Raw genomic sequence first — 27,943 nt, forward strand, 5'->3', positions numbered from 1 at the left:
AAACACGAAGCGACGACTCACACGCCTTCGCCACAATTTAACCCGGGAGCTTGCCAAAGACGCTCCATCACCACACTACCTGCTACGAGATTGGCAGCAGGCTGAACGCCTTGCAGCTGAAATCAATGCCACACAGGCTAGAATCCGCGATCTGACCGAACAGGCGACTTCCTCGGATGTTGAGGACCGCCTGGAGCAACTCGACAAGTGGGAGTTCGAGTTCGATGATGACCTGGAAGTCCTGAGGGATGCACGTACCGTTCTACAGAGGGAGAACCCGTCCGGACTCGCCACAGCAGATGCGGAACTGGAGGCAATCGCCAACTCGAGTCGATCCAGTGCCCCACAGCCTCCCCCACGACGTCACCAGCCGCTGCCTTGACCAGCGTATCCTTCAGCCCATCAGCAGTGGTGGTCCACTCCAAGGGTCCACCTTCCGCTCCTGCGAGCCCTCCTGTGACTGCTGTTAGTCCTGTCCCTGCTACTGGCGCTCCAGCCTCTCCAGTCGTCCCGTCTCCCAATGTCTCCGACGCCCATCAGCAGTGGTGGTCCACTCCAAGGGTCCACCTTCCGCTCCTGCGAGCCCTCCTGTGACTGCTGTTAGTCCTGTCCCTGCTACTGGCGCTCCAGCCACTCCAGTCGTCCCGTCTCCGAATGTCTCCGAAGCCCATCAGCAGTGGTGGTCCACTCCAAGGGTCCACCTTCCGCTCCTGCGAGCCCTCCCGTGACTGCTGTTAGTCTTGTCCCTGCTACTGGCTCTCCAGCCACTCCAGTCGTCCCGTCTCCGAATGTCTCCGAAGCCCATCAGCAGTGGTGGTCCACTCCAAGGGTCCACCTTCCGCTCCTGCGAGCCCTCCTGTGACTGCTGTTAGTCCTGTCCCTGCTACTGGCGCTCCAGCCACTCCAGTCGTCCCGTCTCCGAATGTCTCCGAAACCCCCAGCGACCAACTCGTGCGGCAGCTGACAAGGCCCGGCAGAATATTGCAAAGTGGACAGCTGTATCGTTGCTGCACGTACACATCCCACACGCCTGATAAGTTTGACCGTGTCAGAGTGTGAGGATTAGGTGGTGCTTGGTCCAATTGGCAGTGACCTCACAAGCACATAAAACTCTCTGTATGCCTGTTTACCTGCTTGCTGTGTGTGTGTGTGTGTGTGTGTGCGTGTGTATTTGCATTGCTTATGCTCTATAAGTTACCTCCCGGTGTACATTCCCGGTCGGCTGGAGTGTCGCGGCGACCTTGTCGCGGCGACCTTGTCGCGCGATTTGTATCATGTTTGTGCCTGTTCTTGTTTCAGTACAAAACGCTAGTTCCATGCCCACGTTCCCCGTGCTTTGTATGACTTGTTCTGGCCAACGTATTCATGACTGTACATGTACTTGTCAAGGCACGTGCATGCAGCACAGTTTGGCGCGCTTTTGCGAATGTGTTTGCTTCTCTCACGGTGGTGGGTTTTTTATGCTGCTCTTCTTGGACACGAGTGGTTTTCAGTTTTGTTGTTCTCTAGTATTATTCTTCGAAAGAGCGATTACTACAGACTCATTTGTCCTATGATGTGTGCCACCTGTAGAGGTGAGATCGGACTTGTGACCTGTGTTGATAAATCGAGAGATTGGGAATTCTAATCTTTCGACAAATGTAGTCAATTTTTGTTTCCTGACAATTCTACGTATCGTAGGATTACTCAAATCCAACAGAGGAGCGATACCACGCCAAAAGAGACCGTCAACACTCAGCTTCACGACCATTTCCCTCACATCCTTGCTAATCTGACCTCGGTTCACTAAATTGGCTGAAAATACCATCTCCGTCGTCAAAATAATCAAGTTTGATATCGCAAACTCTCGAAGTGAGAAGTCAAGTGTTGATTTTCAACTTTCCCGGCACGTGCATCAGCCTGACAACTTTTTTGAAACCGTACGGTACGGTAGAGCAAAATTTGGTCACGTGGCCATAAGTTTTGACCCACCCAAATGTATGGTGATCCATCACAAATCTCAGTTGACAACGGATTCTTGCAAATTTTAGTGTCCTTGCCAAGTTTCAATCGGCTTTGGCCTCAAAGAAGTCAAAAACGGCGTGTTTAGGAGCCAGACTGAGCTGTACTGACGATTCCATGGGGTGGGTCAAAACTTTTGGCCACCACTGTACGTACTCAGTACTGCGCTGTGTAGCCTATAACCATGATAACTACTAAGTACTAGTATTAGGCACTTCAGGCGATTTTTTCAAAACGAGAAATACGCGTATTTCTTTTTTGTATCCGATTCAGATAGGTTTAGGAAGACTCCACAGAAAATTTGAAGCAAAAAGAATAACTTGGCACAGAGATATAGCCACCCAAAGTCAGAGAATTGAATAACGGCATTTTCAGTATTTCGACGGCACCAGCAGCATATCAGAAATTGGCAGAACTTGCTTCAGTGTCTATAGTGGCAAAATACCAGGCTCGCTGGAAGCAGGTCAAAATAACCAGATGAATGCAGAAACAGCATGGTTTGGAAAAACTTCGGATTTTTCATCCGTCCGGCAGCTCCGACGAAGATATCGGGTGTGGTCACCATGGCAACTCCATAGCAACAGCATAGCAACTCCATCGCAACAGCATGAAAACAGTGCAGAGAAGCCTTTGGAAAAGCATAAGATGAGACTTTGAGGTAAGATAGAGTAACTACAATAATTCAGTGGCAGAACACATTGTTGCTACATGTACAGTACTGACGTGGTGACAAGTACGGAAGAACAATGAGCCGAAGACTGAGCATACTAGAATTTACCGGGTATTTGACGGAAAGAAATGACAAACTATTACATGTAGAACATCGTCTGCAAATTTTTGGGACTACTGAAACTTTAGCAACTCCAGCATGAGAGATTTTGTGCATAGAGTACAGAGTGTGTGCTGGATTCTTGGTATAATATCACCGTCAATGCTTTTCTTGGTCGCTGGAAGCCACCTGCTGATCAGCTGACGATTTGTTCCGAGCAGGCCGTTTTGATGTCAGCTCTCTTGGTCCAGTCGCCGAAGTATATACTGTCCTACTCGTCGCCTGCAGGAGAGGAGGACTGCTCCGATGCGACTCCAATAACACCTGGCAATATTTCTTCTTGCGCAGCCATGCGCATGGGCTCCGACGAACAAGGACTATTGCCGGGAGGACGCCTGTCGCGGTTCGCTTCCAATAACACCTCGCATTATTTCTCCTTGCGCAGCAATGCGCAAAGTGTCGGACGAACGAGGACAACTGATTCCGAAAGGAAATACGACGCTGAAGACGATGAGCTACATGGCAAATGCGTGCAACCAAGTGAAATGCCCGAAAAATCCTTGCCGATTTTACTCGAACTGTACGTGAGTTCAAAAAATTGCCGCATCATGACGTATGTGGGCTCAAACGAAAGCTGAGGGCCTCAGCTACATGCTGCGCCACATGAGAAGGCCCTGCGCAGCTTCCGTGCAGCTACAGATCTACAGTCAACTTCGCTTATAACGACACTCGGCGGGGCATCAGAAAAGTGTCCTTATTCGCGAAGTGTCGTTATACCCGAAGTCTCATTACATGTATACAGGTAGTATTGACTTTGCTCTGGGCATGGAAATTCTGTCGTTATTCGCGAATTGTCGTTATATCCGCAGTCGTTATAAGCGAAGTTGACTGTATCTATGCATGCGCCTTTCCTTGGTGCCACGCATGTACGCGATTCAGCGTTAGCACTTTTTGACAGGTCATGTCACGTGACTGAAGTGCCTACTACCGTACTGGCAATATATGTTGCCGCGTAACGCGTAACGCAGGGGGTGCGGCGTAACGCGCGACCAGGCTAGTGCGACAAATTTTCGTTGCGTTCGTAACGCGCGTCCGGCGGGGTGCGGCGATCTTTTCATTGCAAAAAAGGCTGAAAACTGTGAAAGCACGTGTACCGCGTGGTGAAAAGTTCAAAACTGGACGCAGCAGGAAGTCCTGCAATAGCAAAAAAAGGACTGCGGCAATATAGAAACCTGTGTAACGGCTCCTGTGCGACTTTGCATGTAACGCCCTGCGTGCGGTAAACATGTGCCAATGTAACGCTTCATGGCCTCACTGCGACCATATATATTGCCAGTACGGTACTAGTACAGTCCGTATCGCCTATAAGGTTGGCGGCTATAGTAATATACCGGATATAGTGATCAATTTCTCAAATTCATTTTCATTTGCCATAACTAAGTATACACAGTTATCGCGTATAGTAATAATCGTTTATAGTAATATATCGCCTATAGTGATCAAATTCATATTTCAAAAGACGTCTATTACACTATTTTTTGCATCGGTTATAGTGATTGATGTGAAATCAAGCATGTCAGAGGAGAACAGGGTGTTACCTCTTCGTGAAGAACTTGTCCAGTGAGTGTTGTTTGGTGAGTTTTGCTTGTACAAGTTGCCAAAATATGCCTCCATCATGAGGAAATCCTGATTTTGTGTGTCCGGAGCTACAGCCAGCTACATGTACATGACATTGTACATGTATGTAGTGCGTATGTGCACGGCGCGCTGAGTCGTTTGACACCTCACTCGCATACATTGCATGCAGTATCGGTCATAGTAATATATCGCTTATAGTGATAAAATGCTCAAAATCAAACACCAACGCTATAGGCGATACTGACTGTATTACTTAGTATAACTATAAGTGTGTTTTTTTGTAGGCGCCTAGCGCGATAGCGTCTGTCAGTACAGTACTCGTACCGCATGTCAGTTGTCACACTCCACGAGACACTCAATGATCGTAGACTCTACATTGTAGACACGACTTCGAGCACTTTCATAATGTTCACGACAGGATAGTCAAACAAAAGCTTCTTCCCAGTATTTTTTTGGTTTGGGATATGAAGTGTTACATCCTCGTCTAGGCCAGGCTGTAGGTGTTTTGTTTCCTTGGTGTTCTGAAGCAGTGAAGTTCTTAGCTCCCTGCAGCTCTCTACCCGAGAGAATGTGTAATCGAGGTGTTGCAGGGACTCTCTTGATCATTCTAGGTGCAATTATCCTAGTGGCTGCCATCGGTTCTCCCTATCTGGTGCGGAGACTCCTGAAGCAGGTAAGTGACGAGGAAGAAGAGTAGGAACTAAAAAGGGTGCAATGATGTCAATTTTTGTCTTGTCCGTAAGAGGAGTGGGTTGCTGGATAGGCATGATATCAGGACTTGAAGCTTTCATAGGACACTGTTCCAGCAAGGCATAACCATGATAACTGACAGGCACACACTGTGACACAGTGTCGATGAGAGCCACCGCAGACGAGTACAGCACAATACACACGTAGCGAAGACACAGTACCAGGTTAGAGGGAAAGTAGGGCAGTGTGCAGGCCATAGTTCGTAGTGCATGAGAAATTTAGATGCACATGTACTGTAAAATCCCGCCGGACGCCCCGTCTCTCCCATGCGTCCCTCCATGAATTCTTGTCAGGGAAGTGATAATGATTGTATTATCGTATGACTCTGTGAAGTGTGATGCCGCACTGCACTGCAGACGTGTGCTCGACCCGGTTGGAAATGTACGCAACAGTTCACACCCTCTTGACCAGGGATCGAACAAACCCTGGGTTGTGACGGGTTTGTACGACTCCCTGCTCTTGACCTTTGGTCGGTGTACAAGACGCACGCACAGTTCACGTAGGGTGAGTACTTGTTCATGTACTACTGAATGTGGCAAGTAGACTCGTCCATCCCCTCCTCACCGACCTCAGCTCCCCACCTGGACCTATTAGAAGGGTCGCGGAGGTAGGGGCGCTCTGGCGGGATTTTACGGTACTTGGAATATTCTTCTTCATGTACATGTAAGTAAGTAGGGTGTTCAAAAGCCCGAAGAGTGCTCACAGCCTGAAGAGTGCTCAAAGCCTCAAAGCCTGAAGAGTGTTCCACCACCCGAAGTGTGTTCAATGCCCTTATATGGCAGATCTTTCCACACTGCAGAGAGAAAGGAGGATGCAGAGTTTCCACGACCATCAGGCAACTGATGATCCAAAACAGGCATCCTGAGCATAGTAGGAAGCGAGGCACGGAAGGGAAAGCAATAGGGCAAGCTTTTTGGTGATTGAACATGTCATCTTCAAAAGGCTCAAGCTCTTCAATCAGCTGAGGTCTGTGAGGATGAGCGTGCAGGTATACCTTATCCTTTTACGGGTGTTGAGCAGTCTTGGGGCAGAGGAGCACCCTGCCTGACTACGTCAGGGGCTCCGTCTTGGCCATTGGTTAAGTACTCTCTTCCTTTATTGTTCATATTGAGTGGAGGCACCAAAACGGGTTCACCTGACCTACTCAATGAAGCATGTTCTCCTTCTGTCGACCGCCCAATACACCAGCAGGCTGATTGAAATGTTTGAGAGTCACCGTACTCTGCTCCAGTGCTCCAGCAGAGTTTATCAGTGGAGGTAGTAGACTATGGATGATTGACTGAGAATAATGTTATATCAGGCAAAACTGGCGCATTAGCGCACCTTTTATTATCAGTATTATCATATTACCCTGTATTGTATCATTCGTTCACCTCAGTCAACCATTCATTGTCTTCTATCCCTGCTGATGAGCTTTGTTGGAGCAGAACAGCTGGAAGGACTGACAATACCGTACCTGCCAAGTATCCCGCATTTTCGGATGAGCTCCCGCGATCCCGAAATTCCTCTCGATTATCCCGAAAACCAGTGTACAATAAACAAGTCTTGATATTGTTCTTGGAGCACTCCAAGTGACTTGTCTAGTTGTCCTTATTGATTCTGTACCGTCATAGCTGTAGCACCAGTGGATCTACTAGTACTCCTTCCATGAACAGTCCCTGAAAACCTCTTTTGAGTCTTGAACATGCGTAAACATGTGATGCATATCATCATCATCATCATCTACAATTGTAATCAATAATGTCACAAATTGTTGGGGTCATCCTTTAAAAAAAGCCCTCTCAGTGCTTGGCAGGTATTCATTATCAAAATCTCAATTGAATTTTCCTGGCTATAGTGGTGATGTGCAAATAAAGTGGGTCGGTCGAGAGCGCATCGTGGAGTTACTGATTTCAATGTAATAGCCAGGTTTGTCGCTAATTTCTCTTCTCAAATACGGTATCCCGAGCATCAGATTCATGTTAGGATGATGACATTAACTGTCTGTTCTTTCTGCTGTTTCTTCTATTTTCTGCAGCAACTACAATATGCCAACGGCACTACACTCTACACGTCTTGGGTGAAGCCCGTCACTAGAGATTTTAATATCTATATTTTTAATATCACCAACCTTGACGACGTCTTGAATGGATCTGTACCACAGTTGGACGAGATTGGGCCGTATACGTATGAGTAAGTTGTCAATGCTGTGCTTGATTACTTTGTTGCTCTGTACTGATTTTTAAAAAGAGTAATGGCGTGAAAGGCCTTACCAGACTCAGCAGTGACTTTATTCATGTGGTGTTTGGGCTAGCAGTTTCAACTCAAATTGATAATACCGTAATGTCGCGTACAAAAGCAGGTGCTTACGGCCGTATAAGCCGATGTCAGTGCTAGTTTCTGTTCAAGTCAGGCTTCTATTCAAACCACGTATCTCTATATATGTCAACACTAAACCAGGCTTATGTGCTGACAGTGTATCTTAAAAATCAGGCTTGTATTCAAAACAGGCTTCTATACAAGACACTACAGTATTCAAGTTGTGGTACACCTAACGAGGACCCTCTGCCAAGGGAGCTTGGCATGTCACCCATCCTTTGTCTCAGTTCTCCGCCTTGTCTGTCCCTATAGGTGTTTGGATCTGAGTGTGTGTGTGTGTGGGGGGGGGGGGGGGTACATGCGTGCGTGCGCGTGAGTTCATGTCTGTGTTTGCTTGTATGTTCCAGTGTGTGAACACACGCTGTGTTATGTTCATACTTCAAAGTAGTACTTCATATGTCAGTCTGTGACCATATGTTGTCATAGCTTTCGTGTGATCATCAACTGACAACACCTTATGTGGCACTTCCCATGAGTTACTTCGAAGTAATTTAAAACCCTTCACCATCAGACTTCATACTCTTCCTCATCATCATTGTTCCAGGGTGCGACAGAGCTCTCGGCCATTGAAGAAATGTTGAGTCACCTCCACCATTACACTGCACTCTTTAGCCGACTAGACCCTCCTGCAAACAACCATCACCACTGCGAGGACACTTCCGTAGACGATATTGAAAATTCCTTCGAACAGCTGTTTCGCTACTACATAGCGCATCAGTGAATGTTGAATGATTAGAAATATAGACCAAACTGCTATTATATGGTTTTCCACATACAAAACTGGCATAGCTAATCATTCAATCTATACCCGGGCATAAGCACATGGGCTTTTAAGTGAACCTAAGGCCATGGTAAAAATTATCTTTGATTCTCAAGTACGCGCGCACCGATTTTTGGCGGCGCACCGACGATTTTTTAAATTTCTATGCATGCATATGCGCTAGGGGTGAAACGAGTATCTTTTTTGACCAATCGATCACTCATTCATAATATTCGATCGAGTATCCGATTATTTCGAGTATTTTATCGAAATTCAAAAGCGCTAGATTTGTGAGTTCTCGACCAATTCAGAAGAAATTATCTGTGAGCGTAGCACAAAAGTCGCCAACGTCTTGTACAGAGTGTAAAGTAACGATTTCCACCAGTACTTTCATTATCTCAAAACAAAAATAACCTTACTTGCCGTGGTGATCGCATCGTCCAAGTCATAAAATACTGACTAAAAGGCACGAATAATGCATGTACACCAGTCGATGAGCAGTACAACAGAAGTTTTTGAAAAATAGAATGCCAGTACTAAAAAAAAAAAAAAAAAAAAACCATCGAGTGCAAAATTTCGAATACTCGCTCGTTTGAGATTTTCGAACGAATACTCGAATATTCGAACTAATCGTTTCACCCCTAATATGCGCACATGAAAACGGGTCAATGCGAAAGGCATGAATCAGGGAGTAGTAAAATACCGGTATATTTCTACTCCATGGCCTGAATAACGAGAGAGCTTGGAAGCTCAGGGCCCTACGCTATGCTTTTATGCTTTTTTGCCTAGCTCATCGTACATGTTATAAGAACTGATGGAATTGTCTTTTTCCGTTCATTGGCCACATCACTGTATTGCAAAAACGTTTCAATCGGTTTGAATATTATGAGTTAGGCAAAAGTATTTGCAGAATTTATTGCGGATTGTTGTTTCTCTAATAATCATCTACTTTTGTTTTGCTCCTTCTTTAATTTTTATCTCCTTATATTGTAAATCAACAAATTTTGGCCGATGAGAAATAGAAACCTCTCGATTAGAGAGGTTAAGATGCACGTTATTTCCGACGTGACGCGCAGTTTCACGTCAAATTTGAAATCGATCGGTATTTTTGCTCTCACATGCATCCATTGCTCAATCATGCATCATTTGCCTATATGGCAAACGTTGGCCTGCGATTTACTTTGGCCGGTTGGTACCAAGCGGCGAAATCAGCGAAATTAAATCGCCAGCGATCATTAGTTGATTTTAATACAGGAATCGGATTTTCTGGCCTTTTTGTAGTAATACATCTACATCGACCTGGTGAGCCAATGACGACGCCGAATGCATGATTGCCTGTGGAGCACATTACATAACTTTACAGTCTCCTAAAATACCTATCCTGTCCGACGGCAAAAGAGGCTGCAGATTTAGTTTTTCTGCGCGTCGACGGGATGTCTGCGACGCGAAAGTTCAGCTCGCGTTATTTGGCTCGCACGTCGAAAAAATCAACGCGAGTGACCTGCTGCTCACGTCGAAATTTGGACATTTCATAACTTTACAGTCTCCTATATAAATACGTATCCTGTTCGACGCCAAAAGAGGCTGCAGATTTAGTTTTTCTGCGCGTCGACGGGATGTCTGTCCTGACGTTTACTGGGACCGGCGCTGACTCTGCCGATCACGGGCGTTCTGGACTCGACGGGATGTCTGTCCTGACGTTTCCTGGGACCGGGTTAGACTCTGCCGATCACGGGCGTTCTGGACTCAACGGGATGTCTGTCCTGACGTTGCCTGGTACCGCCGGACTCTACCGATCACGGGCGTTCTGGAGTTGACGGGATCTCTCTTCCGACGTTTCCTGTGACCGGCACTGAATCGCTCGTTCACGCTTATTTTGGAGACGACGGGATCTCTCTTCCATAGTATGTTTATGCTGACGCATCCTATCACCTAATCGGCGTCTATTCTAATTTAATTTCCTCCTCGTCTCCCTATTTCTTTCCAAATCCCCCTCTACATCAGGGAGTCGTATGCATAATACGACGAATATTGGTACGGTACGGGACAGATACAGGAGCCCGCAAATATTGTGGACAGCTGTTATGTACAATCCTGTAGAGCCTTTGTAGTCACAGATACGGGACAGATACGGGACAGATACGGGATAGCGCCAGGCGTGACACAAACAAACAAACACACACACAAATACCAAATTAAAGCTGTGTGGACCCTGGCTAGCGCCAGACGTTACTGAAGTAACGTCTTCTGCATAGCTACGGGAATAAAATAATTATATGAACCTGTGACGTACATATGTGTGACCCTATCTTTGGAAATATAAAAATTGTGGGAAATAAAATAAAAAATCGCTCGCTCGCACCGATTTTCACAGGCTCATGACCTGAGAATCAACTTTATTTTTTACCATGGCCTAACCTTCACTGATGAGCTATGTATTAGCGAAACAGCTGTCTGAAGGAATTTTCAATATCGTCTACGGAAGTGTCCTCGCAGTGGTGATGGTTGTGTGCAGGAGGGTCTAGTCGGCTAAAGAGCGCAGTGTAATGGTGGAGGTGACTCAACATCATCATTGTTGTCTGAAGATTGGTAAATAATCATGAAACTCAGAGTAACAAGAAATAAAAAAATAATCTTGTTCCATTGCTGACTTGTGTAAGTTATGGTCATATGTGTGCGTGTGTGTGTGTGTGTGTGTGTGTACGTGTGTGTACGTGCGTGTGTGCTCCTGTGTGCGTGTATGTGTGCATTATCGTGCCTGTGTATACATATGTGTATGATTGTATGTGCTCGTGTCTGTGTGTGTGTGTGTGTGTGTGTGTGTACGTGTCTGTGTGTGTGTGTGTGTGTGTGTACGTGTGTGTGTGTGTGTGTGCATGCATGTGTGTTTCTGACAGTGAGTACACTGGCCCAGTACCAGACAGCATCCGGTTTAGTGATGATGGCAATACTGTGCGCTTCAACCATCACGCCTATTATGTATTCAATGCAACGAAAACCAATGCTGCAAACAAAGGAGTGCACCTCAATCCCTTGACAGATCAGCTCATTGTACCGAATGTGCTTTTCCATGTAAGTCTAATGGGCTTATTGCCGTAGCTATGCACAATGTTCTGCTCATTCTACTATACCTGCGCTGGGAATGTAGTTCAAAGTACCCAATTGCAAGTGGGGAATCTAGAACCTTTTCCAGACTTTTTTCAGTGTGAGGCCGGAGGAAGCACTTCCGCAAGGGTTTGGCAACGCCTTTGACATTGTGTTGAGTTTGTGTGTATGTATAACTGCGGGTGCACATTGGGTGGTTGGTGTGCCCTCACAGAATCCATAAATACAAATACAATACAATACATGGAAGGAGTGTGTGCGTATGTGTGTGTGTGTATGTGTGTGTGTGTGTGTGTGTGTGTGTGTGTGTGTGTGTGTATGTGTGTGTGTGTGCTTGTTTTGTTTTCATTTCCTAGTCTGTTCTAGCGCTGTGCAAGAATCCCTTATCTATCCTGGCACCGGTTTGTGGCTTGTTTGAGTATGGCGTTTTGGCAGATCTTCATGTCCAGCCATTCGAAGTGAGTGCACCGACCTCCGAGCCCTTTGCTTCATACCTTCTTTGGTCATGCTTGTACACGGACGGCCATGAGGGCTGAATAATAGTGTTCATAGTACTTCATTTGCCAGTACGAGTACAATTATCGATCTTTTACACAAAACGAAAAAAGTTCCTTCAGTGGATGGGTGGGTCGAGGAGAGTTGTCGTTTTGAAAAATATTGATAGCTGAATTATCAATCCATTCTAGCTGTCAAGTCAATGTATTTTTCGTTTGGTTGGGTAGGTGGGTGGGGGAGAGTCAGAAGTAAACTTTTTTGTCCCGAGAAAATTATCGATAATGCCCGGATGGCTCCCGAATCTCAATTACGTGGGCAGTCAGGTTGGGACAGTGTGTGCAACTTGGATTAGTCACATATTGGTATGCATGTGTACTTAGCAGAGTGAACACATTCGCAAGCCATTTTCGTGTCACTATCATTGTTGTGGGTTCATAAAGGTACATTTGTCTGGGATGAAGTCAGGTGTTCGCCCTGTACTTTGCAATTCGCATTGCAAGACCGTTATTTTGAAAATGGGAAAAAATGGGTTACGGGGTAACTGTTTTCCCTGCCCCCCCCCCCCCCCCCCCTACTATTTTGACCTGGCTAGCACCCTGTATAGTGTCATTGATACTGAAGTAGTTGTTTAATCTCGCAGTCGTAAGGGTGTATGTTTGTTATGTTTAGTGTGCTTTGACCGGTCCAGGAAAATTGTCCTTTAAATATTGCTCCTTGTAACTACTGGCACACGGGTACAGTGGAGTCACGCGCCCAAGAACGTTGTTTCCAAGGGGTTAGCCTGGGACGTTCTTATTTTTTCAGCTATCTGACTGTGTTCTTATAGCACGTTCTTAGAAACAGTGCGTACTGGATCATATGTATCCGACAAGCTGCCAGAAAACCAATACCGCCGTTCTTAGCTTTAGGCTGTGGTGTTCTTAGTATTTCAGGCTGGACGTTCTTGGGCTTCACGTTCTTCAGCGTGCGACTCTACTGTAATACCAAAAGAACATCCGTGAATATCTGTTTGCTATCTGTAGTCCTAGGGCCCATTTGAAATTTCTCACTTTTACTTGACACATGTTTGCTAACATGGATTTTATGATCATTCCTGGATGGTTTTTGCCTCCTGAACACGATGGCATAGATTTCGATTGCCGAATTGTGTCCGAACATGGTGAAAAACATCAAAATAGAAAAAGGCCGTTATTACCATGGCAACCTAACTAAAATTGCTCCTATATCCATTTTTACTGACATGTATATGGCCAAGTAGCACCTCATTTTGCTCAGAATAAGCAGTAGATACAGTACGGCGACAAGTACTGTACTTTTACGGTGTCAAAACAAAATTTCCAAAGTGCAATGAAACTTGGCTATTGGACATGTACATGTACATGTACATGATTGTACATTACATGTCGCGTCGAATGTTAGCATTGAGGTACGTGTACATGGATGTGCAGCTAGCAGGTACATGAGACTATTTACAGGCATGCATTACTATAATTATCAGACTGCAAACACGAGAGAAGCGTCAGACGGTTCGGCGTTACACTTCAACTGAGAGAATAGGTATTGTAACCCAAGTACTAACAGGAGAAGGAAAAGGTTGTAGGAAACTGTCAGAGTCTAAGGAAAGAAGTGCTATAGGACAGTTGCAACCTGAACTAATTTACTCGAAGTACGTGTAGATAATACGATAGATCTCGCAGCAATGTAAGAAGGACAACACTATTTGTATGCGATGGCAGTGCTGTAACGAAAAAATGATGAAAATGAAAATACCAAAATCCTTTGCATACTAGTAGATATTAAAACAGTCCAAACATTGGCTAACTTGTCACTATACTTAAATGCTTTGAAAAGACTTCAAGGCTGCAGTTGGACAACGCTCACAGGTGAATAGCTGCAGTTTAAAAAGCTGATCGATCCCAACATTGTGATGCGAATACTTTCGCTTCCATATGTTTCACTTTAACTGAAGTTGTTCTTCCGTCTGAGCTTTGGAAACTCTACGCCGTACAGCTGAGCCCATCTCTACTCCGCCACCTACACCATCACTGTTGGCTCTGCAGTCAGGGACAATTCTTTAGCCACTAATACATGAGGTATTATATGAACATGTTTTCCCTCTTCACCGCCGCTCTTGAATCGCATCAACTACGTGCCGTGATCAGTTCAGGAGAGACAAGCCATGACATTGGACATCGGACTCTTTCTTGCAGTTAGTGTTTTATAAGTATACCTGTAGTTTCACACTGCCTAGGCCCAGCCATCAAATTCTGTGACAAGGAAATGATTCTTCTACTGCTGGTGTTGCATATTGGGATAGGTTACCTCCAGGTACTCGGATTTCGTTTTTGTAACACTACACACCACATAGCTACTCCCTCTCACTGCAGCATGGCACTCCTAAGGCAGTTGTCCTAGAGCTGTTGAGCTGGTAAATAGGCTTTGTGCAAATGGTAGCTGATCACCACGGTCGGTGTGTTCAAATCATGGTACTAACACTAGCCGCTCTTGTAGATTCGAATCAAATGCTCGTCTACTGTAACACCTCCTGTGCAGCAGTACTCACAAAGTAAATGCCTTTATTCCAGCCCGATGAAGTTAGCCAGGTCTGAAACTTTCCACGGTTGTAGATTAGTCCTATGAATAGTTACAACTGGCTTGGCAAGCTATAATGACTTTCCCCTGCTTTCCACACATAATTGTTGTGCTGCTCCTTGTTGGAATCATGCCTACTTTTCCGGGGAGCCAAGATGACATTGTAATGAAGGTTCTGCTGAATTTAGCATCGATTCATTCGTGGACGTTCCGACAGCAAAAGCGCCAGCGAGTCAATGCAAAACTTTGAAGAAAGTGTCCAAACGAGGTAACACATTTCTGGTATGTCACAACTACACTACTTGATGCTCAATCTTTCCAACTCTCGCACAAAATCAGTATGCGCGTCGGTTCGCATCCTGTGTATGTACGGTGTTACTATAGCTCTTGACACATAAAAGGGTAAAAACTCCCAGGTCCAGTCAATATAGTACCGAGAAAGTCTTGAAAATGCTTGAATATAGCCGATGAGAACTTAGTTTTTCGGCAATTTTGTATTCCTATCGAGGGTGATTTCGGGACCTTTGGACGCGATTGGACACGCCATACTGGGCCAAGATACTCTTGAAGACATTATCTATCAAATAACACCGAAAAATCCTTGTTAGCCAACATGTGTCAAGGCATGTATTTTAGAGGTCGATTTTTTGAATTGGCCCCAGTACTACTGGACTTTTTCCCCTTTTTCTGTTGTGCGCGTTTTTCTTGCAGACAATAACGCCAGATAAATTGATTTGGGGCAAGCAGACTAACTTCTCTGAGTTCATGAATGAGCTGTCACAAGGACTGATTCCAGAAGTTTTTGGACTTTTGGTGAGTTAATTGAAGCTTAACTTATAGCCTTTTAAAGGTGTTAGGGAGACAAGAAAGATATGAACGCAATAAGTAAAGTGACACCGTTAGCTACAGTTCAGTACCTTATGTTTTCATTGCCATCTCATCAGAAGGATTGTACTGGAAAAGCTAAATGAGCAATGTCATTGTTTCGCACTGAAATTAATTCTTTACTTCATTGCATGTTGCGTATTTACATGTATATAAAACAAGTAGAAGAGGATGAAAAATTCATTGTGACTCCTCCGTCTTAACTTTGTGGGTACAGTAAAACCTGTAACTAAAGACCACCATGACTAGCGACCAGCCTGGTACTAAAGACCACCGTGACTAGCGACCAGCCTGGTACTGCAGACCACTTCGCCAGGCACGGATGGTCTCACATTCATATTATGGTTGTGCGGTGCAAATCTCTAACTAAGGACCACCTGCTACTAATGACCGCTTTCTCTGGCCCCAAGGGGTGGTCGTTAGTCACTGGTTTTGCTGTATATACGCCAGCATCCAGATTTTTTCATTGCTGTTGTCTGGTGATCGCCTAGTGCGTGAAACTCGAGAGTCACAGCGAATTTGTCATCCTCCTCTACTTGTTGTAAGTAGCTCTGCCCTCGGGCATTGACCACTCTTTTGACAGCCTGGAACCTTTCTGTTTTGTATGTACATGTATATTGTGTTACACGTTCATTTAGCTTTGCCGGTACAATTCGCTTTACTTATTAATAATATATTTTGTAAAATAATAGAGGACCCATGCGTACGAGTTACGAGTAACCGGCAGCCACTGTAACTAGATAATAAGCAGTCAGAAAACATGATAATTGGGCATGAAACTGACAGACTACTGAGACGTTCAGCAACCTGACACCTAGCTCTAACAGATCTCCAATGTTCAAACCAACAGCCTTTACTAATAGGTTATTAAGGGGTCGTCCATAAATATCAAACTTTTTTCACAAAACGAAATAATTTCGTTATGGGGTGGGAGGGGCCGGGGGTTGACCAATTTCGTTTCAGAAAACATTGATTCATGTACATGGCTGTTGTATATGCATGTATGTCAACATTTTTTACGTTCTGAGGGGGAGGGAGGGAGGGGTTGAGTCTAAACTAAAATAATTCGTTTGGTGAAAAAAGTTCGATATTTACGGACGGCCCCTAATTTTGTTGTGTACACATCACACTTTTCTTATCTGCTTTCCTTGCAGTACAGTATACAGCAGTTCTTGTTAATACTCACTGTGTGTGCGCGTGCACGTGTGTGCGTGTGTGTGCATGTATGTACGTGTGCGTGCATGTATGCGCTTGTGTGTGTGCATGTATGTGTGTGCGTGCTTGTGTGTGTATGTGTGTGCTTGTGTGTGTGTGTGTGTGTGTGTGTGTGTGTGTGTGTGTGTGTGTGTGTGTGTGTGTGTGTGCGTGTGTGTGTGTGTTTGTATTGCTTATAATGGTGCAGAAAAACAACACAGTGGGTCGTGAAAGCTCTATTAATACTGGACGCACAGATGAATATGAAGTGGCTAAGTTCATTACTTGGTTGGGACAAAAGGAATTGGATGCGTGGAACTCAAAATATGCCAACATGATCAATGGTAAGCGATTGTACCCTACTCTCTGTCTGGCTCTCTCTCTCTCTCTCTCTCTCTCTCTCTCTCTCTCTCTCTCTCTCTCTCTCTCTCTCTCTCTCTCTCGCCCGGAACCGTTTTTTAGTCCTTTTCATGCTCCACTCAACAGTATGGGCAGATATTAAAGTTGCCACATGTCTCAGTAAATGTATAGATAATGCTCACGGCGTATTGGGCTGTTTTCTGCAGGCACCGCCGGTACGGTTTTCCGTCCCTATTTGGACCGTGATGATGTGAAGCTGGTGTATGCCTTTGTTGACCAAGTGAACAGGTTGGTTTTGATGCCGTACTTTAACCTATTGGTACATGTATGGAGTCTTTTCTGGCCAAAGCATCATTCGTTTTTATTCTATAGGTTTCGCTCTTTTGGTAAATGTGATTCTGCTTTCCTCAACCAGATCTACCAGGTTTGAGGCTGGTAGAAGTTGGTAGAGGTACGGGAATTCCTTTATGACCATGAGACCAACAGTACGTTAACCAGTGTGTATAACTCCGCAGCTATGCCACATAATAATTATCACTCCCACTTCTTCAAAACCCTTTGTTTAGGCAACCATCATGATTTGCAGGATATCCTGTCACACCATGCATGTAGGTACAGGGTGAATCACCGCATCACTGAGGTAATGAAGGGAAATGCGCGTGCATTTTTAGTTCACCTTTTGTACAAGTAGCAATGCATAACGGGATTTTCGGTTTTGGACCACTTTGGTGGTGGGTCTGATCTACTTCCTCTCTCTCTCTCTCTCTCTTCCCCCCCCCCCCCCCCCGCACACACTGTTTTGGGAGCTATCCTTGAGGGTGGTGTTCCTGCGGATGCGGAAAACTCGACCTAACCGAGTCTCACGCAAACTGTGAATTTCATTTTTTTAGCAATGTACAATAGGGATTACCTTGGTGACACCAAGAGGACATAAGCTCCGAAGACAAGGCAAAAGTGTGCAACTCTGGATACCAGCTTTCCATGGGGTCCGCCGACGACAAAAACTTACATTGCGTGGGCGATGGTGCCCGCTTTTAGCGACCAGCGGCGTAGTAAAAATAGCACTCCCTGACAGAAACCCATTCAGTTTATGCGAATCATGTGCAGATATTCGGGCTGCGCGCGCTGGCTTCCGTTGCACTTCTAATTAAGCGGCCATGCGCAGTTCGAGGTTCGAATTATCATACATTGTTATGTGGGCACCTTGGGACCGGGCACTACCCGTAGCTCAGGAAGCTCACCTACCACGTGTCATGTCAGTTTTTGATGAAGTTTATCTAGCACTCAGTCCATTGATGACAATGTGTGGATTACATAGGTTGGCAGTGACAAGGGTTTAAAAAATAAGCATGTGCGTACAAGAGATTGAAAGAAACTTGAAATCGAAGCACACGTCGAATGTGCCCGGTAGAGAGACGTGCTCATATCTGAGGCATGTGAATAAGAGACGTTTGGGTGTTTCGCCACTAGTAAACTGGTGTGCGATGCAGCAAAGGCCACCATGCACGATGATGTAAACAAAACCATAACTTTGCCGAGGGTTCATTCTCTACGAAGTTGCACAACCTTGGTTTAGGTCACTTTTGGTAGCTATTGTCTGAGTGAGCTGGAGACTGTTACCACAAGTCTCTACAATCTTGATGACACTGCATACTATTTCCAGCTGTTTGATCTATCTGTCTCTCACTGTGTGTGTGTGTGTGTGTGTGTGTGTGTGTGTGTGTGTGTGTGTGTGTGTGTGTGTGTGTGTGTGTGTGTGTGTGTGTGTGTGTCTCTCTCTCTCTCTCTCTCTCTCTCATATTACCTCAGCTGTCAATCAGCTTTATATATTATTGCTATGATTGTAGCTGTCACTGTCACTGTTGTATTTTTTTACCTACTAGGAGTTTCGACTTGCAGTACACGGAGGATGTGAAAGTGGATAGGATTACATGCAGGCGCTATGTATTGCCCGAATCGGAGATGGAGAATGCCACACAGAACCCGGAGCAGGCTGGCTGGTTCGCATTCGGTCCCAGCGGTCTCTTGAATATATCGTTTATACAAGGTAGAGCTGAACTCATTTCCCACTTGTAGAGTTTTCTGGAATAGGGACACCCGGTGTACCAGTAGACAATTAGCAGTATCTGAGAATGAATTTGTTCGTTCTGAGATCTCAGCTTGGTGATGGCGTAGGTATTATAATTGAGCCCCGACACGACAAAAGGGTGCTTATGGCACGAGACATCAAAATGAGAAAAAAACTCGTTTGAAAGTGGAGTATGCAGTATTGAGAGTGCACATTTTCTTTTTGAATTCGATTAGTTTTCGTTGCGATTTATCAAGCTTTTTGAATGCGTTTTTTTTTCAACAGAAGCAGTGAGAATTCAGCCATTGCGCTGTATCCATAACTCAGTTTGTGAAATGTTTGCCATAAGCATCCTTTTGTCATGGTGCGGCTCAATTATTAGTACAACTGCTGCTGCTGCTGTTTTGACTGCTTCTTCTGCTTCTACTTTGTGGTGCATGGTATTTAGGTGGCTTCCCTATCTTTGTGAGCAAGCCACATTTCCTCCATGGCGAACCCCAGCTCCGTGACAATGCCAGTATTCATGCTTCGCGTGCTCCCATTGGTCGAATCTTGGACACTGCGCTGGATGTTGAGCCAGTAAGTTTCAGGTGCATGGGACTTGCGGATTAAGGGACTTCTAACTACGGGTCGACCCTTGTTAATAGATAACCCCCGGGGGGTTCAAGTTGTTTGTCTCATAATGAGTAGTGTCTACTATCCGGACGTGAATGTACGCGTTTCAGCCACCAGGGGATTTTTGATGGTTGTCTCCTAATGAGATTTGCCTTGTAAGTTGTAACCGTGGTTACCGATGTTGTACTAACAAGGTTAGACCTGTGCCTAGTACAGTCAGACCTCGCTTAACCGCACACATCTGTTTTCCACAAAAATATCCGGATAGGCGAGGGAACCGGATAACTGAACACACATACTGTATATGCATGTGGCATGTCATAAGCAGTGACATCGTACATACATGTAGACGGGTCCTATGCAGTACAACTATCGTGCACAGTATGTAAAACAAGCGAGAAAAATGACAAGTGCATGCAACTAAGTCCTGCCCACATGCACCCAGCAGGTCAAGGACCTCATTTGCCTGTACAACTCCCTGATTCTAGCTTCTGGAAGCCACATGCAACCGGATACGACGAAGCTTTTTGTACACATTTTAACCAGTTTGTACACAAAATCATGCACCGGTATGCGGATCGCGAGGTCCGGTTATGTTGTATGCATAACATATGCTGCACATCGGTAACCAGCGATTTTCTTCCGGATGGCGAGGGATCCGGATAAACGAGGACCGGATAAGCGAGGTCTGACTGTATTGGCAATTCTGTTTTGATACAAAGTGGCGGTGACAAATTTAATCTAGCATTCCATCCCAGTGTACTCAGGGTGCGTTCTGATATTCTCTGGCTTCTAGAAGAAGAAGAAAAGAGAAGTCGAAGAAACTGGGATTACTCAAGAACGGGTCTCGAAGAATTCCGAGATATTTTCCACATGTCAAGCAAAATGAAGCGTCAAAGGGGCCGCGATCTTGGGTGATGAATGTATGTGCGTATGCGAAAAGGGAAATGCGTACACTCATGCTGAACACGTGGCTTTTAGTCGTAGTTCGCATGCGCTGATCCCAAACCGCGGGAATCTCCAAGTTTCAACCACCTCTGAAGCTTGGAGAGCTTGGAGAGCTTTGGAGAGCCTCCTAAAAGTCGGAGAGGATATAAGAACAGTTCTCGAACTTTTCGGAGAGTCTCCAACTTTTCCGAGAGGATTTAAGAACGCACCCTTAGAAAATAGCTCCGCTCTGCCGAACGTACGTGTGTAGGAGCACTCGTTGCCCTGCATACACAGGGGCTTGGGAAGGTATTTTAGGGTGGTATGGTCAGTCATCTGAAGTACAGTTTACTCGTGGGAGAGGGATGGCGGAGCCAACATTTTTGGAAATTTAGAGTCCAGATCAGTGTATTTTATTGATTCACGGGGTACCTGGGGCAAAAAGTGGTACTGTCAATACCGTAGTGACCGTACCGTGTCCGACGCCCCTGATACACACATTCTCTATGACTGCTCATTGGCCTGCATACAAGCATTGAACTCTTACACTGCACTCACTGGATACGATGCATTGATATTTTCTCTTTCTTTGAGTTGAGACTGACGCTCATCTGCTCCTGCGTGTGTGTGTGTGTGTGTGTGTGTGTGTGTTTAGATCACCGGCGTTACGCTAAATGCTGTCAAGACCCTGCAGACTAACTTGTACATTGAACCCTACAGTGGCAATTTGGCCGAGTAAGTTTGTCTTGTCCTATGCAGATGTGGTATGAATTTTATATACATTCTATTCCATAATTCGCATGCGCCCTTACCACCCATTTTTACTTTGGATATTGAGTACCTCGACTACGAAATACTAGTTTTAACGTAGGGCTGAAACAATTATACCGATAACTCGCATATCGCTCGTTTTAAAAGAGTGCAGTCGATAATCGTTACAGTAGTGTTCAAAACGAGTGCTAACGATTTGTCATGCATGCATATCAGTGACAGTATTCTAGACCTTGCACTCCATCCGGTAGTGAACACGAGTACTTCAAGTACAGTCATGTACTTTCAAGTGCAGTAAAATTGAGTTGTGGCTTTGAAAGAGATCGGTAGTGAAGACTTTGTCTTTTTGGTTCATTTGCGGGCATGGCCGGCGATAAGAGCAGTTGCCAGAGGGTGATGACAAGATTCTTCGCTCCAGAAACAACATGACATTTTCTAGTTCATGTTGATAAAACCAGCCAGATGTCTACAGATGTCAACAGTGCGGTCCGGAGCCACAAATTTCTAAAGTAGCGAAGTTATCGTGGTATTTCTTCATAAACTGGTGTTTGAGGTACAGTAAGTATCGTTTATAAAGTGACCGGATATAATGATATACCGGTTATAGTGATAGAACACGTCAAAATCAAAATCAAATCAGAAAAAATACAGCTAAAATATCACTATATACACTATTATCGGCTATACCGATATATCGGTTATTGTGATGGCCTTCAGGAAGCAAACCATATCAAATGTACAGGAAAATATCGCATATAATGATCAAGAGTGATCTTTCTGCATGCTCTTGTCCGTTTCTGGCTGTGTTGCCTCTCACGATGATGTTGCCAACTCACGTACACAGCCACTCATGTCTATTTCTGGCTCTACGCAACTCGTTGGACACCGAGTAGATCTACGATCTACGTGAGCACGGATCCAGCTCAGGCTTTTTTTGGAGAACACGCTGAAGAAGCAGCCATGCCACATGATGTATCGAAGTTCTATTACATGTACAGTCTGTACTCGTACTGCACTGCCATGCACTGCTCTGTGTCATGCACCGGTACACAGTCCGCGGAGCATGCATGCACTTTCAGCATGCTTTTTCCAGCGTGTACGCATCATTTCATGTGCAGTCATGTGCCATGTGTCGGTCAAACATGCAAATCGGCTATAGTGATGCACCGGATATAGTGATACATTTTCGAAAATCAAAGGGGCACGTTATATCCGATATTTACTGTACTGTAAAACCGGAAAGTTTAACGACCGGAAGTTTAACGTTTTGTAATTTTGGCATGATAACGTGCAGAAAGTTTAACGATGGCTACCTGGCCACCCAGAACGTGCATCGATGTACCGTAATGTCGCGTGCATTAGCCGGGGCTTATATGCCTATAAGCCGGTGATGGAGTCAGGCTTGTACACAAGACAGGCTTATACACGAGACAGGCTTATATGACAAGCACCACTCAATGACCAGGCTTGTATGCGCAAACTGCTGACTTTTGGACGTCAAAACCAACATTTTCCAACGGGATTTTTTTTCTTTTTTTTCGCTCCCTGAACCGCGTCCCCAACTTGCCAAGGGACAAGACGGAAAATGCCATGGGAAAGGTAAGTTTGAAGCTTGAAGAGTGCTGCATGGCCGTCGAGCGCAGCTGGTGTTGATTTCCGCATCTTCCCACGTTTTCCGCGTGTGCAAGTGTACGGTACCATGCAAACATGAACATGTAAAAGGCGCGCTCACCAGTCTTGCGTAGTAGCCCGGCTTACGCACGCGACACGTGGCGCGTCTCGTGTACTGGCCCGGCTTATGCATGCGACAGGCTTGTACGCGAAAAGCTGTTGCAGATTTCATGCTTCTACACGAGACAGGCTTATGCACAAATCCGGCTTATGCACGCGACATTACGGTATGCGCATCTTTACACAGACATCTCGAACTGGGTTCGGGATAACGTTTCTTCAAATAACGAAAAAAAATTGGTCGTTAAAACATTGTGACTCGTTAAGCGGGATTCACAGAAGCTTTTTTTGCGATGTGATGGGTGATGCGACGCGATTTGCGACGGAGGCGTGCGATGTGAACTCGCGAAATACCATTCACAGAAGAAGTCAGCGATGCGACGACGCCTTGCTGATTTGGCGCGAAGTTCAATGCAGGTGGGTATGTCACCTGCTGGTGACCATGGTAATCGCACCGTTTGGTACAACTTGTACAATTTTACAGGCAACTCTTGAACCTTTGTACAACTTAGCTGTAGAAAAGGTCAAAATTGTACGCCAAATCGCTTGTCGCATCGCAAAAGTTGAGCCAAGCTCAACTAACAGTTACTTCTGCAATGGCCCAGTTGCGGCAGTTGCGTGGGGTGCGAGATGGCTGCGATTTGGGGATTTCCCGGTTTCGCGGCTGTCGCATCGCAAACAAGCTTCTGTGAATCCCGCTTTAGACTTTCTGGTTTTACAGTACACGGGTAAAGCCAACAGCAATCGATAAAACCAATAAATCAATCGTTCATGATATTGGTTGATCGTTAGGAGTTATTGAATGATCGTTTCAGCCCTATTTTGACGCCACTTGTATGCACGTTGTTCTGAAGGTGTACTGTATATCAAGTGTACAGTCAACTTCGCTAATAACGACTGCGGATATAACGACAATTCGCGAATAACGACATAATATTCATGCTCAGAGCAAAGTCCCATCCAACTGTGACACGTGTAATGAGACTTCGGGTATAACGACACTTCGCGAATAAGGACACTTTTCTGATGCCCCGTCGAGTGTCGTTATAAGCGAAGTTGACTGTATGTTATGCTCTGGCCAACACCGTCCTCTCCCACACAAAAAATGATCTCCTACGCCGGCTTTTGGTCAATCTGTGTGTGTGTGTGTGTGTGTGGGTGTGTGTATTTTAATTGGTATTTGCAATCTTGTTACATACTACAGGCACTTTGGCATTGAAAATATCCGCCATACTTACTTCCCTGTATTCTGGATACAAGAAGTAAGCGAGCTGTTACTGCTGTTACTGCTGCCGCCGCTGCTGCTGCTGTTACTGTTACTGCTGCTGTTACTGCTGCTGTTACTGCTGCTGTTACTGCTGCTGTTGCTACTATTGTATCTGCTAGTGTGTTTGTCCGCCATGTCTGCTGCCATCTCTTGCTTGCTTGTTTGTTTGTGTGTAGGCACATTACCTGTTAAAATTGTGTTTGTGTCCACTTTTGCAACAGTGTGCAACTATCTTGCCTGGAGATGCCGCCAAGCTGCACAAGTCTGTCATCCTACCATACAGGATAGTTACCTCCAAGTACATGTATTTTGCTATCGGTGGTGGAGGTGAGCCTTGTTCATATTCCAACTGTGCATGACTGTGCATGCTAGCGATTCTTGCAAGTAGTATTTTGGTGTGATGGTGGATTTCCAACTGCATGTGCTAAGGCCACATCAAACAAAGAAAGAAGTGTGTTTCAGGTTTATACCGTACCCTTTCTATGGTTGTAGGCGATGAGCCACTCTCCCCGCTGTGAGCCGATAAAGCCTGCCTAGGAAAACACGGTAGCAATAAAGCCCGTCGTCATTGACACCCGTACTATATCAGCCAATCACTGAAGACGACCCGAGTGCGAATCTATCTCGGTATCTCGACTGGGTGTGTGGCAGCTCAGTTCACATCTCACTGTCGGCTGTGAACATGTAGCTCTATGTTACCATCTACTGACACTATAAAGAGTTGTTCTGCTGAGCTCAAACATTATCATTGAATGCACAAGAAATCCACACGGAATTATTCATCACAACGGTGTTTTTGTTGTGTTTTTTTTACATCGGAAGCTCAACAGTGCAGCTGCACAAATATAAAGAGGCCGATGGGACCAATAAGAAAAAATATAAATGTTTAGAAAAAAGGCGGATGAGTGGTGAACATAAAGAGAAAAGAAGAGAAACGTATGCTGAACCTGGGCAATAAATAGCTGGTGAGAGGCTAAACATTCCCAATGTTGTCAAACAAAATTGCACGATATCGTTCAGAACAAACTGGATCATCCATAATAAACGCTTAAAACCACGATCAAACTGAGAGATAAACAAAGAGGATTTCAAGTGTTGAACTAGGAGTGAAGAGGAAATTGGGTTACTTTGCCATGAAGTATCAATGGTGTCCGGAAAAGAGGTGCCCAGGTAGGTGGACCGGTAGACAGCATTTGCATTCAATGAAGTTATCAGCCACACTGAGCAGTTGCTTCCGCGGCTGACGTGTGACTGCTGTCCGCTGGGTAGCAGCAGCAGCAGCACAGACATACATGCTGGCAGAATGACCTTGAACTTCTTCTGGAGGTCCTGATCCGCCATGGCCCTCTCTCTTTAGTGACAGCATACCTATGGCTGCTTGTCTGCACCGGCATAGTGTGCAAGCTGCACATGGTTAATGCATACCAATAGCAGAGATGTGAATAAGATGCCGTGGAGTGCATGGCCATGGGCAGCTGGGCAGACCCGGAATAGAAAGGTACTTCAGTACATCTTTCTTCATCCTATCGAGGTCGTCCAGCTGTTCTTGTGCAAGAGCATGCTTCACGTACATGCCCAATGGCAAAGATGCTGCCCAGTGAACATGCTCGGAGGACCAGCCAGGGCTTGTTTCTCTGCCCTTGCAATGAGTGATGGGCATGAGTGATGGGCAATGTTGCTGTTAGCCAGGCTACTGACAGTACTGTAAGCAACAGTACATGAAACTCTTTAGAACGCATCGAAACGTGCTAGTGGGTGGCCGACACCCAAAGCACTATTTTATGTGGCCTAGCCGCCTAAGTGTTGAACACATCCATTGGGGACCAAAACCCTCCATTGCTCCTGAGATCTCTTCCCCTACACAGGTGTTGTTGCTGTTGTTATTATTGTGGTTGTTGTTGTTTGAATTCTTTATTCTCACTATGGCACCATCGCCAATAAGAGATCTGTTGTTGTTGTTGTTGTTGTTGTTGTTATAAATTCACAAACGTTGTTGTTGCTATCACCTGATCGGTATTGTCATGTGTCCCAATGACCATGTGCTACCATGTGTAGGCCTTCTAATCTTCATCAGCACAATGTTGATAGTGAGTGGATTGCGACGCTATTGTCGCAGTGAAAGTGGAGAGCACCAGCCGCTGGTCAATTTCTCCGATGACGATGAGGATGCACGATGATAATTATAGTTGGGAAGATCACAGAGATGATACAACTTCTCTTCAATGTCAACACAACTGCTGTATTCAGTAGTTGTATACTAGTCCCCAATGTACCAGTACCACTCTCTGTGTGTATTGTTAGACATGCTGAAGATTACTGTTCGTACTATGCTGGTGCACATGCACTGCACAGCGTCAGCAACAGACGGCCAGCAGGCCAGCAGATATCCACATGTTACTGACAGTGCTGCTGCTGCTTCACTGTAAGGTCAGTAGACAATAGCTGTCACCATGGGACAGCAGAGAATATTTATTTGCCTTGAGTCAGATTTTCGCGCTGGCCGCTTGCTTTTGCTCCATCGCCAGCATACAGATACTTAGAGTGCGGGCTGTCCTGACCGCATTAGTTTATTTTACGTCGAATATGGTCTCGCTGTCTGGGACTGAGAGATACTCTATGATGACAGCGCCGTTCCTGCTGCTGCTGCGGCATGGTATCGATACACCTACAGATATGGTAGGCCTTCCATTAAATACATCGGTGCCATTGTTGCTGATGATGACGATGAGACTAGTGACATTGGCCTCTGTTTGTGTGCGCTAATGCCGATGCTCTTTCTGTACTTACCTACTTACTCAGCTTAACTTCCTAGCTCTTCGTTTACTAATAATAAAGTCTAGACCAATTCGTTCTGTACTACAGAGCGTATTCCACTTAGAAGCACCCGGGGTGTGCCATCGTTCACATTCAAGTGACATATCTCTATCATCATCTTGTGCTATGCAGCTGCTCTTGTCTTGGCTCTAACTTCCTAGTTTTTCAGCTCTGTAGGTATTATTTAAAATACTGTTGGGTTCATCTGGATACTTCTGAGGCTTGTTTCATCGAGCACCACTGCGCTGCTGCTGCTGGCTTTATTCTAAATGCCTTGCACACTGACAGCATCCACAGCACAGATCTGTTGCCTTATTTTCACTTTGATAGATTTTTTAATACTCTCGCAGCCCTTTGTCCTTGTTCTAACTTCTTACCATGGCGGCTGTAGTGGATCAAGTCTTCAAAAGTCCATAACACCCCCCCCCCCCCCATGGACTCTTGATGTAATCAGTTAAGATCATGATGACAGCATGCTTGGCCATGGGTATGACCGTATGTATGGTGAACCAGAGACGACCCCCCACCCACCCACTGGCACCCAGCCATGACCTACACACATATTGACATAATGCCTGCAGGAGTGCATGGGACCCATCCAGGCCTTTGATGGATGAAGAAACTGGAGTGGCACAGCCCTATCTTGTATACACATCAACCAGGCAGGGTCATTCCACTTGGACTTGGAGGTGATGTGAGTATAGTAGGGACGGTCCACACCACCATGCACCAGTATTGCGTGTACAGTGTAAGGTATGCATCACATGGCCTATGCAGTCCAGACTCCGACATATGCTGGACCGGGGCTTGTTCATCTGCTGGACCAGGAACGGTTGGGATGGT

General features: G+C 45.4%; 1 protein-coding gene across 2 annotated transcripts; it reads left to right on the forward strand.

The window, feature by feature from the left end:
* The first annotated feature begins 4,775 nt into the window (after positions 1-4,775).
* Positions 4,776-27,435, forward strand: LOC135806422 (lysosome membrane protein 2-like). Of its 2 annotated transcripts, XM_065320600.1 has the most exons (13): positions 4,777-5,081; positions 7,176-7,330; positions 11,174-11,348; positions 11,738-11,839; positions 15,180-15,281; positions 16,756-16,891; positions 17,114-17,195; positions 18,791-18,954; positions 19,424-19,554; positions 21,173-21,252; positions 24,224-24,281; positions 24,508-24,613; positions 26,342-27,435. In XM_065320600.1, the coding sequence occupies exons 1-13, from the start codon at positions 4,977-4,979 to the stop codon at positions 26,461-26,463; spliced, it is 1,518 nt and encodes a 505-aa protein (XP_065176672.1). In that variant the 5' UTR covers positions 4,777-4,976; the 3' UTR covers positions 26,464-27,435. The 2 variants fall into 2 exon arrangements, with proteins under 2 accessions (XP_065176673.1, XP_065176672.1); XM_065320601.1 differs by lacking the exon at positions 24,224-24,281 and having other exon boundaries at positions 4,776-5,081; positions 26,342-26,468.
* Positions 27,436-27,943: the final 508 nt, after the last annotated feature.

Source organism: Sycon ciliatum, chromosome 1 (assembly GCF_964019385.1).
Source record: "Sycon ciliatum chromosome 1, ocSycCili1.1, whole genome shotgun sequence".
NCBI classification, from domain to species: Eukaryota; Metazoa; Porifera; class Calcarea; order Leucosolenida; family Sycettidae; genus Sycon; species Sycon ciliatum.